Raw genomic sequence first — 19,030 nt, 5'->3', positions numbered from 1 at the left:
GCTGCTGCTATGGACCTGTGTAGCGTAAGTGAAACTCACAAGCCTGGGCACATTCGGGTCAAGGAATATGAAATTGAAACTGGGGACAGAACTAAACCCTCAACATTTTAGTATGAAGCAGGGGTCAAATTAAAAGCATGTGTAATGCACAATGTGTGTGTTTGTGTAGTGCAAAGTGTTTTTCAGTTTGTGTGAGTGTGTGTTTGTTTTGCTCAGTGTGAGTGTGGTGCACAATGTTGTTCAGTGTGTGAGTGACTTTGTGTTTGTGTGTGTCCATACTGTGCTTTGTTGTTCAGTGTGTGTGTGTAAAGAGCCATGCAGCCCCACAATGGGAGCCATGGCAACAGTGATGCAGGAGGAGCACTTGGGAGAAAAAGAGCCTCTCGGATTCAAATGGAGGCTGTTTCCGTGGCAACGTGCTCCTACCACACAAGGAGGCTCAAGAAGGGGGGGCAGGAGAATTTTGTGGGGGCTTTTTAAAAGACGTTGTCACATCACTTTCCAAGGCTACAACATTCTGTTCCCTAATCCCTCTCTCTCTGTCTCTCTAAAGCCCAGCTCTCTATTCGCTCCTTCAATCCACTCCATCTTCCCCTCTGCACCTGCCACTGACTTCCTTTCTCTCCCTCTCTTTAACAAAGTACTAAAATGAGATAGAAAAGCAGAGAGGGAGAGAGGCAGGGCTAGAAACATCAGCTTCTCCCTTTCCCCTCTGTCACCCCACTCTTCTGTCTACCTATCCATGAGCTGGTCAGTGTGACTGTCTCTCTTATCTCCTCTCTTTTGCTTCTATCATTTCAGTAAGGTGGACCCCAGCACCTTCAGGCATTTGACAGTGTGATATGTCCTGGCCTCAGACCACGAGGCAGAAGATCTGAGAAGAGCTGTAACACTGAACCAGGAAGAGACGACAGACCAGTTATGTCCCTGTACAGCCCTGTATTCTTCTGGTCATCTACCAAGAGCATTGCACTACAGTGTCATTAAGGCCAAGAGTGAGCCTCTGCTATATTCACATTAAATACCATGTGAATACCTGGGTTTTGCCATGTTACGTTGAGTGATGTAGTGTCCATCCTTGACAGGAGACACAAGGTCTGAGTTTCTCCATATAATCCAACCTGAATTAACTCTAATGACAGGAATACAGCAAAGAGTACTTGGAGAAACTGAGCTGGGTTCTTTGTGTATTTGTTACCGAGACTGAGAGGAGTGGGGTGGGGGGTTCAGATAGTACCATGCATGAGTTTACTCTCCAGTAGGAAACAAAGACATGATAAATTAAAGGACTGGAAAAAACAGAGGAAAGGGTGGTGTGAGTGCCTCTCATTCCCCCAGGAAAACAAGAGAGACTGATGAAAAGAGGAGATGGGAAGAGGTAAGTGGAGGACATAGAGAGACGGTGGATGGGTTATTATCTATAAGGACTGGAGAGTTGGGAGGGAGGGAGAGGGATAGAGAGAAGGTGCGTGAGAGAGCGAGAGAGGAGGGGGGCCGGGGGTTGTAGGACCTCCTAGAAGCTCTTCAAATGACAGCAGTGAGCCCTGGCTTTCGGAGAAACACCACACTGTACCTGTCGCAGCACCAACACGCACAGACAGACAGACAGACAGAGTGAGAGAGAGAACGCACACAGGACGGGCAATGGGTCTGTGGGAGGTAAGGTCTGTTTTGTGAATTTAAGCTGCTTGTGAGCTGGTGAGGATGGGGTTGGAGAAGACAGAACTACGCACTCTGAACACCTTCGACATTAAGTCACAGTCAAACTGGCAGACACATAGCCAACCACAATGTATAGATTACAAAGACTGATAAGTGACTGAGTAGACGAATACTTTTGTTAGAGATAGATTTGAGGTTAACAACAAAATGTAGTGGAACTAACACTTTGCTAAATTAATCAACTTACTGTAGACATGTTTTGGGTTAGTGGTATGTAATGTGTGGTTATGACAAACTGTATAATGTGAAGCTGAAGGCAAAAAAGGGCAAAATAAAAAGCTCTTCTCAATCCAAGCATGGAGAGCAGAAAGGAGGGCGCATGATGCTACACTGCTGGGGTGCAGTGCTATAGCCTTTATCTCTGTGAATTGTAACAAAATATAAATACAGTCTACAGGAAAGAGGTAACGATACTCTAAGCCATGAATCTGACGGACTGTGGCTCTTGGATAAGTCATGATATAAAACATCTTATGGCTGGGGGACAGGAGGTCAAGCGGTAAAAGAAAGTACTTCCTGACTCACTGCTTGTCCCCCCAAGCAGGTTAGTCTACTGTACTCCCCTCGTGAGTCTGTCTTTCCTTCAACATGTCAAACCAATGTCCTGTTGTCCAGTCAGTGATTCTGAATCAGCAGTACAGCTGTGGATGCCATAGGTCACCCAAAGTCGCTTTGGATAAAAGTCCACTCAAACGCCGTGAGCACTGTTGCAGGATGAGGCTCTCTGGTCACAGTGGGAGTGGGAGTCAGAAAACTAGGTGTTATCTGTACTGTGCACCATCAGGCAGCATCTTACAGTGACTGGTGATACTGTACAATTAAGCAGCAAAGAGTCACACGTAAACAGCAATGAAACAGAAAGATATACCTATTGTAAAAAAATACAATTGTGATGTGAGAGCACAGAGATAAAGGGATCATCTCAAAGCAGTAAACAAGAATGTATGCCTGGGCTAAATTATTATAAAATCTTCCAGATTGCAGCCTTTCCCCCAAAAAAGGAAAATAGAAAAAGACGGAATGACAAAATAAAGATAAAAACCTACAGGGCTTCTCTCCTGGGCTCTTCGCTTTGGAGTGTCCTCATTATGCTTCTCAGAGTGTTAATTAAGTCAAGGAGCGGGTACTGATTTAATCAGCTGTCTATTGATAGTGATGGCTGACCTATTGAAGCAGCCTCACCTGGCACTGTTCAGAACAAAGTACTTCTCTCTCCATGGTAGACCTGAAAAGCAGGGATGTCATTTCCTTAGCAACAGGCTTGACTACCTGCACGGGGCCATTGTCCTCCTCTCATCCAGAGCTGCTCTGTGAACCAGCTCTCCTCAGGCAGCCAGCGGCCTCTGTCTCTGGCAGTTTTAACAGACTAATTTGCTTGGTTATATTTACAAATCCACACCAGACAAAATAAGAATTAGAATGATTTATCCCTGGTGATCCAGCACTGAAGTGCAGTTGCACCTTGGCCTATCCTCTCTCTCTCCCCTCTCCCTCTCCTTCAGGAGCTACGCAGTCGTCAGTTCTGGCGCGCAGTTCTGGCTGAGGTTCTGGGCTCCTTGATCTTCGTGTCAGCGGTACTGGGCTCATCAGTGCCAGGCTCGGGGGAGGGGGGAGCAGCAGGGGGAGGCCCGTTGCAGACAGCGCTGGCAGCAGGGATGGTGGCAGTGGGGCTGGGCCAGTGTTTCGGCGAGATCAGTGGGGCGCAGGTGAACCCCGCCGTCACACTGGCCTTCCTGGCCACACGCAAGCTGGACATCCTGCGGGCGGCCACCTACGTGCTGGGCCAGTGCCTGGGGGCCACACTTGGGGCCACGCTGCTCTACCTCGCCCTGCCACTGAAATCCACAGCAAAGTGCTACATCAACAAGGTAATGGGGAGAGGAATGAAGGGATGGAGAAAGGGAGAAGGAGGGACAGAGAGAGGGGAAGTCCTTGTCCAAGACACAGTCCAGTCAGGTTATCATCTGTATTTTGCTGAGGAAACAGCTTGGCGAGAGTCTGTGTTCAGTAGGGTTAAAAAGCAATGACACAGAAAGACAACCTATTATAAGATACAATAACAATACAGCTCAAATATATAGGCCCCAGCTCAAATCAGTGAACAAGAATTTATGGCTGTTAAATTATCATAATGATGCCCTGTAGCCTGTCCTGTATTTGACCAGTGCAGCTGTGCTCTGCAGGTCTCTCCCGAGGGCAACGCAGGCCAGGCTCTGGGGATGGAGGTCCTGGCTACGTTCCAGCTGGTCTTCACCATCTTCTCAGTGGAGGATCATCGCCGTCGTGAGGGGAGCGACCAGGGCAGCCTGGCAATCGGGTTCTCGCTGAGCGTTGGCGTGCTCACTGCAGTGAGGGCACTGGGCTTCAAACCACACCACAATGCACCACATTGTTCTACCATAGACTCTCAACACACCCAAAGCCACAGCACACACTGTTCTGTACAAGGCACACACAACCAAGACTCCAGGAATAAACATTCATGGTGATTTCACTATTTCACCATGGTCTCCCTAAATGGTTAACACTGACCTAACTGCACTGCAGTACACTTCACTTTCTTATAGTTTCACTTTATGTGTTTCACCAGAATAGACTGTGATAATACCACATAATTACTAAGATGAATGTCTGTATAACAAGATCTTTTTCTCTCTCTCTCTCTCTCTCTCTCTCTCTCTCTCTCTCTCTCTCCCTTTCTCAGGCTCATTTCTCTGGGGGCAGTATGAATCCAGCTCGCTCCCTCGGGCCTGCCATCGTCACTGGGATCTGGGAGCACCACTGGGTTAGTCCACAGCATTTATAGTGCTCTTTACACATCACAAATTGCCTTAGACCCCGGAACAGTGGTTCCATGAAGTGAATGACTAGTCCAATTAACTAATTAAGAGCTGAACTGGAATGCAAACAGGAAGAACCTCTGGGCATGGAGGACCAGAGCCAAGGAAATGCTGGAGGCATCGCTTAGTCTGCCAGTGAAGTGAGGACGAGAGCAGACTGAGGTCACCTTCCCTTGAGGAACCACTTAACCTGCTGAGAGTCGTTAGCATGAGACTTAAAATATAAAGATATGCAAAATTAAAAGAAATCCATCCCTCTCAGTCACACCAGGAAGAAAGTGTCTCAAATAAAGTAGTTTGGAAATTAAACTTATCTGCCTCTCTATGTCTGTCTCTCTACCCATCTTTCTCCTTCCTCCCTCTCTCCTCTCTCTCTCAGGTGTACTGGATTGGGCCGGTACTCGGCTCGGTTCTAGCTGGGGTGTCTCATGAGTTCTTCTTTGCTGCCAGTGCCTCCCGGCAGAAGCTGCTAGCATGCCTGACCTGCAAGGACATTGAGATGGTGGAGACAGCCAGCGTGTCACGGTCCTCTCTGTCCACTGTCACACAGACTGCCATGAGGGCCAAGCAAGCCAACAAGCACGACCACAACTGACAGCACAGGCTGGCCACTCCGACTGACCAAACGACTGACAGCTCCCACTGACTGCCTGCACTGGCCACCTGGCTGACTGCCCACATGTTCAGCAGAGTCTGACCTCAGATAAAGGACCCCTGAATGCTGGAAGATGTCCCTCAGTAAATGACCATTAATTACACAATAATCCTAATCACTCAACATAACAGAGAACAAACTCCCAACTGGCATTGAGATGGATTGAAAGGATTGACATCCACTGACCCCTGGCTCACCACGACCTCAACACACTGACCACACCCTGAGATGGATGCCACTGGCCACGAGATGGCCACACACTGCTGGCCATAGAGACGTCACCACACAGGAGTCCCAAGACCACAAACTGACCATGGGATACTGTCTCCAGTGCCTCACCCCAAGCGATCACAGACTGAACTCAACTGAGCAGAAAAAGCCACAGAGAGTAATGCCAGGGCACTATATAGCACACAGATCCTAGAGGACATTAGATGAGATTCGCAATAGGAAGTAACCTGCACTTCACTGACCTGATGCAGTCAGCGATACACTAGTTGGCATCAGAGGTTTTGGTCACAGCTACGGCACAGAAAAGTCTTTCCTCTGCTCTGAACACCAACGGCCTCAAGCCCAGTGAGCAGTACACAGGGGATACGGGTAATTTACTAATTCCCATAAGGTTCCCTTACATCCTTTACGTGCTGTGCAAATAAGACACAACTATCTGGAGCCACAATGCCAACACACGAACAGCCAGCATGATGCCACATGAAGGGTTTGTGCTGCTGTAATACAAACACAGAGACTGTGTGCAATACAATTCTACTGTGTGAGCCAAACCTGGCCCTCCTTGGACACGGCACGCACCCCAGTGTGTCTTATTGACACAGTATTTGCTGACTGATTATTTAACTGCTTCAGTAGAGTTTTAGAAGAGGGGTAAAACCAGACAGAGGGCCCAGCTGTACCCTCCCTGCTGTACATAACGACCCAGGGATTAACACAGTTGCAGGATTTCATCTTTGTTTGTTGGCTGGTTATGAGTTTAGGTTTGACAGGCTATTGATTTATATGCATAGTAAATGTAATACTTAGAACACAGTGCCTAAGAAAGGGTTTCAGTTGTAAACCTCATATGGAAAAAAGTCTCTAAAAATGTTTATTGGAAATGTTGTGTACTCTCACTGTTGGTTTTCATTACAAAAATAAATAGCAATAGATACAAACAAGTGCTTAATCTTTTACTTCATATTCCATTAACATGCATCTATATAAAATAGTTAATGATACTATATCCCCCTTGTTCTTTCCCTCTCCACTTCTCTCACTGGAACAACATTGAAAAACAAAACAAAACAAAACAAAACAAAAGCAAAGCCTTGTGCTACCAGCAGTTTTGTTTTGTCTCTTTTTTTACATCTGTAAAAAAAAAAAAACTTGAACGCAGCAGTATCTTTTGAGCTGCAGCGCGGTCTATGACAGTGCCTGTCAGGCGGACTCTGTGGGGCAGAAGCTCAATGGCTCAAGCGCAGCTCCCCTGCACCTCCACACCCGGGGATTTGCGAGGGCTTTACTTGGCTGGAGCCCTGCAGCACAACAAGTGCACACAATGCAAAACTCTGGCTAATCACTTCTGCACTGAACAAACCGGTGCCCCCTGGAACAACGGAGAGAGAGATACACGCTGCGTGTGTAAACAATCAGCATTTAAAATTGGAGGGTTGGGGGGGATGTTAATTGTGGGGAAAAAATTTGACAATCTAATGCTTACTGAGAAATACAGATTGGTAACCAGATAGCCTACTGGTGGAGTGTGAGATTAATGCCATGTGTTAATGTTGCCCCATGAGAGGGTTTCACAGTAAATTTAACTGGAGATGAGACGTAGCACAGATACAGGGGTCGGAAGCTTTATAAAGTTTTTCATATGCTCTATTACATCCAAGCAACCCTTTGTATAAGAACAAATTAAGAATGAAATGTAACCAAAAAATAATAAAAATAATTTAAACAAAATACAATTGGCACTAAATTCACAGTGCTCTCGGCTGCTTTGCTGAACCTTTCATCACAAAACATCAGATGAATGAGGCTTCTACCATTTTGGATCAGCTTAAAAAAATAACTCACAAATAACTGGTTCAACTGAGCAACTGAGAACTCAGTGAAAAGGAATGCCAGTTGACACTGTGGCCATCTGGGATCAAGGCTGGAGATATCTAGGAATTTTAGCCCCTCAAATGAATTCTCCCTACTTTCCAGAAGTTACTCAACCATATTAGGAATCCCATCACTATATTCTGTTGCTATTGAAGTCCTAGCACAGCTCCTTCTCCACAGGGTGTACCTGCTCAGCAACAAGCTAGTCTGAACTGCCTGCATATCAGCCCTATGAAGGCAGGTGGGTTTTCAGCACTGACAGGGTATTTTTATCTTTAAAGAAATTATTGTTTCTGACTCTCTGACAGCTTTAAGGTGCAAATCCATTAAGAGAGGACAGAGGCTCAAGTAGAGGTGGTTTTATTTTTCACTGAAGAAAAGGTTTGGGATGTGAGTTGGGTTTGATAAGAGAGATGAAATAGAAAATGAGAATATTGGTGGACATTTTTTTAAAAATAGGAGCGGTGTGCTCACCTCACTGAATACGTCTTGTACTAAGACATGTAGATATATGTAAATGAAACCTGTTAGTTGTGCTTTCTATACAACATCAGTCACGTAACCATATCAATCCTTCAGATCTCAGACAGATAACTGTTTGTTATATAAATTTCAGAATATATTTAGTTTTTAACACAAAATAACCTTCTCCATAGCAAAGCTAAGCCCTTCTTCCACCTGCTGAAACACACGTCTGGACAAACACAGAACAGGGAGCTTCAGTACCATTGTTGGGGGGATGCTCTTTATCAGCAGAACTTCCAAAATCCTTTGTGGCTCCAGCAGAGGATGAGCATTGACTCCAGGGGGTTACAGCCCTCCCTCTGACCCATCTACACCTCTTTCACACAAGCCGGCTATTTCTGTACCTTAGACGTCTGTCAATCTCCTCATCAGGCCAGTCCATTTGGATCTTCATCCTAAAACATCCCTGTGTGCTTTTCAATCTGTCCATTGGTTAACAGAACTCTGTGCCCATGGACATGCCTGACTCCAAGCCAGTGTACCAAGTCTAATCTGACTTATCGACTGGCCTACCACCTATTGTACAGTATCTATCCACTGCACCTGTCTCTCCATCTAGACTACATTACCATCAAAATCACACAGTAAACATCATTTAGAGTGTAATTGTGACCAAACACTGAAATCAGAGAGATTTAGCATACAGGCATAGTACAAGTCAATTACCACTGAATGTTATTTTACTGGACATGATGTATTTCAAGTGAAATGTGTCAAGGTGTGCATTCAAATCTTTCTATTCCTGCCTGTCTTCCTCCTCTGTCTATTTCCCTCTCTTTGCAAACAGGGAGTGTACACATGGATCAGGGGTTAGGGTGAGGTAGGCAATGAGGTTTCGGGGTGAGGGTTCAGTGCGAGGTGTGACAGAGGGTGAGGGAAGGGTTAATTTATTTTATTTCCGAGCCTCCTCCCACTGCCCTGCCCCGGGGATTATCTCGTCACTTTCACCCTGGGCCATTATAAATCCCCCCTGCCGGCCCTCTGCACTCTGTCAGAGGCTGAAAGTCTGCAGGACATGCTCAACCTTTGTTTTTCCATGTTTCTTTTCTAACATTAACTAAATTTACATGGATGCATAGATCCTGTTAACAAGTAAAAACTTATCTTCATGTGCAACATCTATGTCTCTATGACAGAGAGCAGTGTCAAGAAACACAGGTGGCTGACACACTAAATAACACTAAACTTCAGTTCTGCTCATCTGTTTAGGGACCGGCTCCATCATCATTAGCATAGCTTAGATTTCTTTCCACATTTGTATTTTTTGGGGGTTTGTTTCCAGCAAGTAAAGCTCAGCTTAGATAAGCTAAAGCCAAGCTTCAGCAAGCTAAACTAGCCAATTCTCTCCTAGTTCATTTTTTTTGTTCTCTTTCACGTCTGAAGGGTATCTCGTGACACTCACACACACTCTCGTTTCTGTGTTCATCCCCTCCTCGCTATCCTGATCTCGGCCTGACTATGTGGGAGTTCCGGTCCATGTCGTTCTGGCGGGCTGTGTTCGCCGAGTTCTTTGGCACCATGTTCTTCGTGTTCTTTGGGCTGGGCGCGGCTCTGCGCTGGACTACCGGCCCACACAATGTGCTGCACATCGCCTTCTGCTTCGGACTGGCTGCCGCCACTCTGATCCAGTCCATTGGCCACATCAGTGGCGGCCACATCAACCCAGCTGTGACCTTTGCGTACCTGATCGGCTCCCAGATGTCCCTGTTCCGAGCTGTCTTCTACATTGCCGCACAGCTACTGGGTGCTGTGGCGGGCGCTGCAGTGCTCTATGGCGTCACACCCACTAATGTGCGGGGAAACCTGGCGCTCAACACGGTAAGACTGGGCTGCAGCCCCACTGCTGCTCTGGCCCTCTTTCCCTCTTTCTCACATCAGTCGAGGGATAGGACGGCATTGTAAGTCTTGTTTAGACTCATCTTTACTGATGTAAGTAATCCTTAGGTCATTAAGGGCCAGTTAGGTGAATAAAGTCTTAGTCTGATTAAAATCCTGCAATTAAATAGACTGGAGGAGCCAAGGCTGTTCATCAATACAAAAAAAATGAAACCACAATTTAAGATAAAGACAGCTCTGAGGAAATGTTCTGGCATTTGGTCACACTGAGTTCTTTTGTTAAAAACACTGTTGATTAGATTGGTTGAGGTCAAAGATAAAAGCAGTTTTCCAGTGGTAAAAACCTAGCTTCTTTTCTGAGCGGCAAGGTTTAGCGATTGGTGTGCACTGTGTCTCTACTCTACTCTATGATGAGCTCTGATTGGGCCTGAGATGTCGAACATCAGTTCCTGACTGTGCCACTCCCAGCCCATCACTCTCCGTGTGCCGCAGACTCACTGCTCATTCTACATGCATGTCTGTAAAGCTAACCAAGCACAGGCTTAGATGCACACATAAATAATGCATTTTCGTTATTCTTATAATTCCTCAGCATGGCTCATGAAAAATGTACACCACCTATTAATCGCCCAGAGTTATTAAATATGTCCGAACAAAGTGGAATTGTGATGCCAGAGCCATTTAATTCACATCTATCTGCAGCCAGGATTTTACAGCAGGACTTTATATTTGTTAGTCTCTGCTGACTGATTATGTTTTCCTTGTGGACAATGTGAAGGGAATTAAATTTTGGTGTGGAGTGTAGGATAAACTGTATTGTCTGTAATGGGTGCATTCAATGGGACTTTGAGACATTAATACAGGGAGAGAAGTGCCTAGTTAATTGCATCTTGATAATAACTTTCATAACACGACTAACAGTTCAGGACTGAAGTACCATTGTAAATGAACACTTGCTTAAAACTTTTACATTTTTTTACTTCACATTTTTTTACTCCACATCAGCTGCTTTCCTGTGTGAAAGAGGCCCTGTCAGGTGCCGCCTCTGGGCACAGAAGCCCTAGAGGACAGACTGCATTTCAAACGCTCAACAGGCTGGTTTGTAGTAGAAAAAAAGTAGTAAAAGCTTTTAAAAGAAAGTTGTAGTGGGTCTTTGATTTGTCTTGAACAAACTGACAGTGAAAGGGGCAATAGACAAAATCGTTTGATAATTTGACAGTTACTCGTGAAATTACAGCCCTGTAGACATCTTATCTGGGTCTTATCTACATCTTATCTACATATTCACAGAACACACATATATGATGCTAAAAGTGACCTAAAACATTTATTTATGAAGTTTTTATCTACAAATTGATTGAATTCCAGAAAATACTACAGGAAAATACAAGTATGCTGTTTTTATGTAAAACCTTCACCTATTGTTCTGTAAGGAAATCACACAATCATGAATCAGTCAATTATAAAATGTTTGATGGTGCAGAACATAGTGAGGTTTTCATTATTGCTTACCTACAATATTAAAAAGCATACTATAAATATCTGCTGATGAATTCAATGCATGCTGTCTAACTGGCATAATTAATCAAGTGTCGCTGTAATCATGCGGCAGACAGGAGTGTCAGGAGAGAGGATCGATAGCCTGTTTAAAAGCAGAAGTTTTGACACATTTCATGAATATTGTGTCTGAAATCTGTAACGATTATGTGTCTGTTAGGAGGTGCACTCTCAGCATGGACGCTGGGGGGCCAGAGGGGGTTGTCCGTCATTCCTCCTGCTTGTTCTCACTGGAGGGTGAAACAGCACTGAGGATGACCCCTCGCTCAGCCCACCAGTGTCCAAACTTGGGAGACGCAGGGCAGGGGAAATGTATGTGTTGGAAGAATCTAGAAAATGTCTTTATCTTTACCATAAAAATAAATCAGGTTCTAGTTGGATCAAAAACCTCTCCAAACCACCGTTAAGAAACCCTGTTAGAGAAATGTTCTGCTTCTTCAGTAAAACATCCAGGAGGGAAAGATGAAAGGCTTTTGGGGCAGAGAATCAGGGCGGCAGGATATTGGTCTTTTTTCAGATTTGTGTTCCAACTTCTGTGTCAAAGCAAAGGCTGACGCATCTCCATGACAGATCCTCCTGCTCAGACTCCAGTTGCTTATTAATGCAATAACCTTGCACAGCATAGTGACTGGCATTTTTCCAATTATTTTAAAATACATTTTCACTACCCCTCTTAAATTGTGATTACTTGGGAACGTAAGTAGCAGGCTGAGTAGAAGTCAGCAGTTGTGTCTTTAGTGTGGATATCTTGAGGGAAATGGGTTTGGTTTCTCAAAGACAGACACTAACTCTCACCTGTCTCTGTGTCTCTGTGTCCCTCGGTGTATCTCTGCCTGTGTGTCTCCCCTAGCTGCACCCGGGGGTGAGTCTAGGCATGGCCACCACTGTGGAGATCTTCCTGACCCTGCAGCTGGTGGTTTGCATCTTCGCTGTGACGGACGAGAGGCGCAACGGCCGGCTGGGCTCCGCCGCCCTCGCCATCGGCTTCTCTGTCACCCTGGGCCACTTGCTGGGGGTAAGACAGGGCTCACTATAGCTCCAGGACCATGACTGGAGACTGATGTTGGAGGGTGACTCTCAGGTCTGGCCGCAGCAGTACCCCCCCTGAATGAGGCTGTGTCTGTCTTGCAGATGTACTACACTGGAGCCGGGATGAATCCTGCCAGGTCATTCGCCCCCGCTGTGCTCGTCAGGAACTTCGTCAACCACTGGGTAAGACTGGACTCACACTGGCCCCACACAGAAAAACGCAACATACAGACAATAGAGGCAGACAGGTTTAAGGCACAAGGAGATTGTGTAGCTGAATTTCACAAGTCATCTTAAAGCTTGCGTGCATGTGCATTACTATTATTACCAATTTCTTCACAGACGATACATGGTACACACACCGACACAACCCCCAGATACTGCTTTAAACCAGCAACAGAAAAACACAGTAGCAACTGGAATACTGTGTTACTCTACAGCATCGCATTTATTGGACACGGAGACAAAGGGACCTTGATTCTAAGCCTAATAAACACGATACTTATGTAATGGATGTATTGCTGATGCTTCAACATTGCGGCTGCACCTTATGTCTCGGTTCCACCGGCTCATGGGTCCGTGTCGTGCCATGCCGTGCCGGAGTCCCAGAGCTTTTTCTGCAAAACCAGGCTGCTGTGAATCCGCCCCTCTGATGGGAGGAGCAGCGACTGTGGGTTTGGTTTGTGATAATAAATACACGTTTCTATTAAGAGATATCAGGAAGAGCTAAACGTGTAGACAACATTATGTTCAGACAAGCACGTCCCATAACAATACGTTTCCATGTGCAACAATAATACTAAATAGCAAATATGTATTGTTATTATTATCGTCATCATTTGTGCTAGTATATATGTATTTTAAACGGCACAGCCTGACTCCCTTAATTTATTACTCTTTCTGCAGATTTGTAACTGCAAACAATACTTTTATTTATTATTATTATTTATAATTTACTTATCAGACTGTAAGTTACAGTTGAAACAAAATACACAAGTTTCACGATTAATCATCCAGCTACAATATAGCAGGTTAATTGAACTAAAGTGTGCACGTTTCAGTCATGGCGATTATGGACGCATTTAATAAACCAGTCCTTAATGTTTTAGAGGGAAACCCAGATCTGCTGTATTTATTTTTTCATTTATTTAACTTGTAAATTGGCACACATTAACTTAATCGTGTTCGCCTTCATAATGATTGTCTGCGGATTGTCCTGCACACCATTCACAAAACACAGCCTGAAACACCGGCCAGTTATTCATAAAATATTAATAACATCGGCTGCTACGATCCGATTATTATTGTCCTTCAATTTATTTTTAACTAGTCACGGCACTGTGAAATCAACGTTTTTAATGCCCTCGGATATTAATTGTGAGCAGCACTTGAGATTATATCTTCCGACATAATGTATCTGATCTCCTCCCTGTCTGTCTACAGTCCAGCGCACATATCCGTCCACAGTGGGCGGGACGGACGCTTACGGACACGTTTAGCACCAGATCGTTAACCGTCCACAAAACACGGACGCGTCGGCCAGTGGAAACGGGGCATTTTTTGTTTTTCTAACAGTTATGCCAAAACCACGCCGCGTTTCTGTTAGGGGCGTGTTCTAGCCTAATAGATCCGCATCATTGGTCAACAGCTTGAGAGCGCTGATTGGATAGACTCGGAGAGACTCGGCAGACTGAGAGCGTGTCTTAAACTCACAGTACAGTAGTGATGGGCAGTTCGACTCAGTCAGTGGTCATAATGTTATGGCTGATCGGTGTATATATACAGAGTTATTTCTCATTATGCACTAAGCAAGGAATTTGTAACCAACATGGGACATACAGTCTTCAGTTTTGAGAGGGAACTTGGCTTCTTTTTAAGACGAATGAATCAGACAGACTCGAGAGTCAGTGAATCGTTGATTGAGTTTGGATAGACACACTATCATCAGTTAGTGTGCTGCTTTCAGTTCGTTGCAATTGTTGACCCATAAGGCCTGAACACGATTTACATTTTGTAAACATAAACACTCCCAGATCACACAATACCTGCGTTTTAACCAGACAATGTCTAACGTTTATATAAGTCTGTCTGCGTCTGGATTTTATAAGGAAAGGAAAGGTTATATGATGTTCAAATACTGATGATCCATCAGCAGTAAGTGTACGAGATGTAAAATCGATAAAGCGTACTAACTCTGTATATGAAGGACCTCGAAACAAACATATTAACGGCGTTCTTAAACAAGGGATGGCAGCTGAAGCCCATTTATCACATCTGACAAACACTGAGCACAGTAAGATGAGAGAAACCACAACAGTAAGCTGTGGCACTGGTATAAAACACCAGAACCAGTAACTGTTCTGTGAGTCTCTCTGAGTCTATCCAATCAGCGCTCTCAAGCTCTTGACCAATGATGCGGACCTATAGGGCCAGAACACGCCCCTAGCAGAAACAGGGCGTGGTTTGGCCTAACCGTTAGAAAAACAAATAACGCGTCTCGAGCGGGGTTACCTACGGGCGCGCCGTTCACTTTAAATTCACTTTTACACAAAAAACACTGACAAACTGGCCATATGCTATGAACTTACAGTCACATCAAATCTCTGCCGAAGAAATTCCGGACTTTCCGTAATATCGTCTATGAAATAAAGTATTTTAACACAATAAGCTAAATACGGACAAGGTTTAATTCGCCCAGTTGTTACGTAGACGAAGGACCGAGAACGGGGGAATATTACTTATTACAGGGGGAGTAGTAAATAGCTTTCAGAGGTAAGTTAATAATCATAACACTTAATATACATTCATTTTGATTAGAGTGTATATAAAAAAATAATATGTGAAAATAAAGACGTTTAAAATGAAAATACTATATAATTTAACGGAATATGCAACGCCCCCACAGCGCTTTTGTAATGGTACATTCCACAGTTTCATCAGCATGAGCGAGAGTGATCACGTGTTTCTGGTGGGATATTTGAACAGAGAAAATAAAACTGTATCAACTGAATATCATTAACAATTGTTTTAATCCTGTAACATGTTGTTATGTATGTAACTGGTGTGTATATCATAATGTTACAGTTTCAACTGAGTATTATTTATTTATTTGCTTATTTATGTATTTATTCTCAAAATCTCTACAACTGGGATCATAGTGCTGATAATCTGACCAGCAGGGGGAGTTTCTCTGCATACTCTTAAAAAACGTTGCACATTTAGAAGTTTTATGATTACTATTCTTTGAGAAAACAGGAAAGTTTTGCTCTTAATAAAAACCTAAAGAGCATGCTGTTAATGATCTTGTTTATCTTTTGTGGCTGTGTGTGTGTGTGTGTGTATGTGTTTGTGTGTCTCCTGGCAGGTGTACTGGGTGGGCCCTATGATAGGGGGCGCTATTGGGGCTCTGGTGTACGACTTCCTGCTGTTCCCACGGATGAGGGGCCTGTCAGAGCGACTGGCCACGCTGAAGGGTAGCCGCCCCCCTGAGACCGAGGGACAGCAGGACACCCGGGGCGACCCCATCGAGCTGAAGACACAGGCACTATAAAGACAGAGAGGACACTGCACCCTCAAACCTCCCAGCCCTGAGCCCTAACCTCTGAACTCCCAAAACCCACATAGCTAATGCACACAAACACACTCACTCTCACTACAACCCCTCTGCCCCCCCCCCAACACCACCACTCCCTCATCCCACCACAACCCTCCTTCCTACACTCTACTGTCTGGACTGATGTTGAGAGAGTGGCCCAGCTGCAAGCAAGCGCCTTTCCCAACCCCCCGCCCCCCCCTTCCTCCTGGCTGCAGGACACAGTCTGGGAGTGCTGGGAACCCCGTGAGGTGGGAGGGGCGCTGTGGCTGGGCAGCACAGGAGCCGCCCTCTCAAAGGACCAGAGGGGAGTGACTGACTGACTTCTGGCTGCTTTTCTTGATCACCAGTTTAATTTCACTTATAATTATTATCATTATTTTTCCGGCACTTACATCAATGGGATGTAAAATACCTAATCTAGAAGGATTTACCAGGGTTTCACTTTCTCTTTTCCTTTATCTTTTCACTTTATTTAATTTTATTTTTGTGTGTGTGTGTGTGTGTTTCACTGACGCTTTCTTTTGGCTCTCACTGCGCTGTGTTGTACATCTCGCAAGATGAACCCCCACCCCCCCTCCTCCCATGTGGGGGTTTTGCTTTCACTTTGACTTTTTTCATGAGCCCGCTGTCCTTCCACCCTGTTCATCACCAATGACAACAACGCTTGCCCAGCACTGCGGCCCAGCCCAGCCCAGCCCGGCCCAGCCCAGCTCAGACACTGCAGGCTGTGACAGTCAGTGCTGTGCCAGAGAATCCAGCAGTATTGATCTCACAGGTCTTCATACAGAAGACTCACAACTGCCATGCTCTGACCAGCCCCACCTGCCTTCCCTTACCTCAAATTCCTCACAGCCTCCTTCTAACCCAGCCCATGGTGATTATTTTACTCAGCGCCTCTCAGAATAGCTCATAGTTTCAGAGTGTTGCGCTCCCTCTTGCTCCTCACCTCTGACAGCCGAGCTGAGACCGGACGCACAGTGCCTGCCAATACTAACCCAGTTTTACTTTGGCTGTTGGTTCTGGGCTGAAACGTGGCTGCTGTGCCTTTTTAAAAATATTTTTAAAAATTATTTATGAATTCATTCCTTTTTTCTCCACCCAAAGGGAATCTGCAGTTGTAGTTTGCATGTTACAGTGAGTGGTAGGCGGATTGATTTGCATTTTCTATAGCAAATGATTGACTGGAAAAGTAAATCTGGCTTTCTGGACAGATGGATATGTCCCCTGTATTGGTTGTTGCTGTTGTTCTATTTTGTTGTTGTTTTTGTTTCAAGGCCTGAGTGCATGGTGGTGCCGTGGCTTTGCGCTTCTTTCGGGAATTTAGCAGGGAGTCTGGGGTTTTTTGGTAGGGAGGGGTTAAGGGTCAGGGGTTAAATTGCAGTGGGTTGGCGGGGTGCTGGTGTCATGTTTCAATGAAGTGAGTCTGTTTGTCCTCTCAGCTCAGGTTTCCAAAACTTTAAAATACATTTAAAAAGTAAAAAAAAGGAACAGCTTAGTTTTACTTTTGAATTGAATTCAGGAGAGATGGAAATGACATGATAACAAATCAGGAGTTAAATGTGGGTGGGTGTGTGTGTGTGTGTGTGTGTGTGCATGGGTGTTAAAGAATGATTTCATTTATCTATCACAATAGTTATACATAAACAAAAACGTAGCAGAAATGACTCCGTATCCCTCATCCCTCCCTCCCTCCTCCTGTTTCCACAGCTGAGGGAGTGTGCTCAGCACCGCTGTCTCCAGCGACCAGAGTGCATAGCTCTGGGTGTCGGGACTCGAACTCCAACTTCCTTCTGCTTTTACCACCCTGCAGCACCCCGTCCCCCGTCCCTTGCACCCACACTGGGGGAAGATTCCCCCTGGCTGTACTCCAGCCCCCCTCACACACCCAAAGCAGGGCACAATGTTCCTGAACACCACAGCTGGGTCCCCTCAATCACACACCCCTTTCTCACTGCTACCCTACTACACTATTCTCCATACATTTTTACATGATTTCTTCTTCTTCTTCTTCTTCTTCTTCTTCCCGAGGATTTACAGAATAACAGGATGAGAATTAATGCATGTGTAGATTTCTATTTACTGACATTATCATTATTATTTACAGGTATACGAGTATGATCATTAGACTTATTAGCACTACTAGAATTCTTAATATTTTCCATTGTGTCTTAATTACGTATTAAAACTTCATAAAGTTTCATTTTACTTTATTTATTTTTATTTTGTCAGATCCATTGGCTAGTCATAGTTCCTGCGGTCATGTTAGAGCTGCTTTGATCCTCTGAGACAGACTTTGCTGGTTTCCATTACAATCTATGTAGAAAGTGCATGGCCATTGTGATTTTTTTTTGTGGTTTTTGTTTTTAATTATTATGAACACCACATCCAGGTCTGGACGTGTTATTTTTTGTCAGCTGTGAGGAAGAGAGTGCAACAGATCCACGTGCTTCCCCCTGACACCGAGTCCTCCTACCGAGAGAGGATTGATATGCCTTTGAAAACAGGCTGCATTATCTGTGGAACTGTGCCATTTACTGGTCATGCCTGTTACTGCACCTTAATGGTCCTGCAGGAAAAAAAAATCCCAATATATCTACCTGGCTTTTAATTTTAGTAAGCTGATACTTCCTTAAATCTCCAACTTGGACCCCACCCACCCCCACGTTGAGGGCGAGATGAAAAGCCCTCTTAGAACCCCCCCCACAACCTTCAAAATAACTTTTATATATAAATGATATATGAAGAATTATAATAAAATACAAATGCTCAGAATTTTGATGTCTGTGTTAAATACATGAAACACACTGCACACTGCACACTGCAACAGAGTCTGCCTACAGTAGTAGCAGTGCAGGCTGTTCCTGTATTAGGGCCCCTCGGTCCTCAGGGTCAGAGTGGTGCTACTCAGGGTGTCCCCACCCCACAGTGCTCCAGCACAACAGCTCTGGTAGTGTTGTGGATGGCCCTGGGTCGAGCTATGCTATCCAGGTGGACGGGGGGCCGGGGGGTGTGCAGGGCTGCTCTGTGTGGCTCTCTGTCACTCTCCCCTTTGCCGGCTGCAGGAATGGACAGCTCTCTCCCTCCTCCAGTTTGGAGGGATTCATGTTCACTACTTTCTTGAGTCCCTGTTGTTACTGTTTGTATTTATTATTATTCAGGGGGTTTATT

General features: G+C 45.0%; 2 protein-coding genes across 2 annotated transcripts; both read left to right on the top strand.

The window, feature by feature from the left end:
* Positions 1-742: 742 nt before the first annotated feature.
* LOC136754049 (aquaporin AQPAe.a) lies at positions 743-6,300 on the top strand. The gene is made up of 5 exons (XM_066710397.1): positions 743-754; positions 3,225-3,590; positions 3,906-4,070; positions 4,427-4,507; positions 4,942-6,300. Exons 1-5 carry the CDS (start codon positions 743-745, stop codon positions 5,155-5,157), a joined length of 840 nt encoding a protein of 279 aa, XP_066566494.1. The 3' UTR covers positions 5,158-6,300.
* Positions 6,301-8,848: 2,548 nt separating this feature from the next.
* On the top strand, positions 8,849-18,191 carry mipa (major intrinsic protein of lens fiber a). The gene is made up of 4 exons (XM_066708661.1): positions 8,849-9,663; positions 12,089-12,253; positions 12,370-12,450; positions 15,632-18,191. Exons 1-4 carry the CDS (start codon positions 9,304-9,306, stop codon positions 15,815-15,817), a joined length of 792 nt encoding a protein of 263 aa, XP_066564758.1. The 5' UTR covers positions 8,849-9,303; the 3' UTR covers positions 15,818-18,191.
* Positions 18,192-19,030: the final 839 nt, after the last annotated feature.

Source organism: Amia ocellicauda, chromosome 7, assembly GCF_036373705.1.
Source record: "Amia ocellicauda isolate fAmiCal2 chromosome 7, fAmiCal2.hap1, whole genome shotgun sequence".
In the NCBI taxonomy this organism is placed as follows: Eukaryota; Metazoa; Chordata; class Actinopteri; order Amiiformes; family Amiidae; genus Amia; species Amia ocellicauda.
Note: the sequence above shows the minus strand (reverse complement) of the source record. Positions and strands in the feature narration are given on the sequence as shown.

What these genes read in the sequence shown, in the direction of transcription:
- LOC136754049 (XM_066710397.1), top strand. An exon ending in GCGTTGGCGTGCTCACTGCA is followed by an intron (nt 4,071 to 4,426) that starts GTGAGGGCACTG and finishes TCCCTTTCTCAG; the next exon opens with GCTCATTTCTCTGGGGGCAG. An exon ending in GGATCTGGGAGCACCACTGG is followed by an intron (nt 4,508 to 4,941) that starts GTTAGTCCACAG and finishes TCTCTCTCTCAG; the next exon opens with GTGTACTGGATTGGGCCGGT.
- mipa (XM_066708661.1), top strand. Translation starts at nt 9,304, where the DNA reads ATGTGGGAGTTCCGGTCCATGTCGTTCTGGCGGGCTGTGTTCGCCGAG. An exon ending in GAAACCTGGCGCTCAACACG is followed by an intron (nt 9,664 to 12,088) that starts GTAAGACTGGGC and finishes TGTCTCCCCTAG; the next exon opens with CTGCACCCGGGGGTGAGTCT. An exon ending in CCCTGGGCCACTTGCTGGGG is followed by an intron (nt 12,254 to 12,369) that starts GTAAGACAGGGC and finishes TCTGTCTTGCAG; the next exon opens with ATGTACTACACTGGAGCCGG.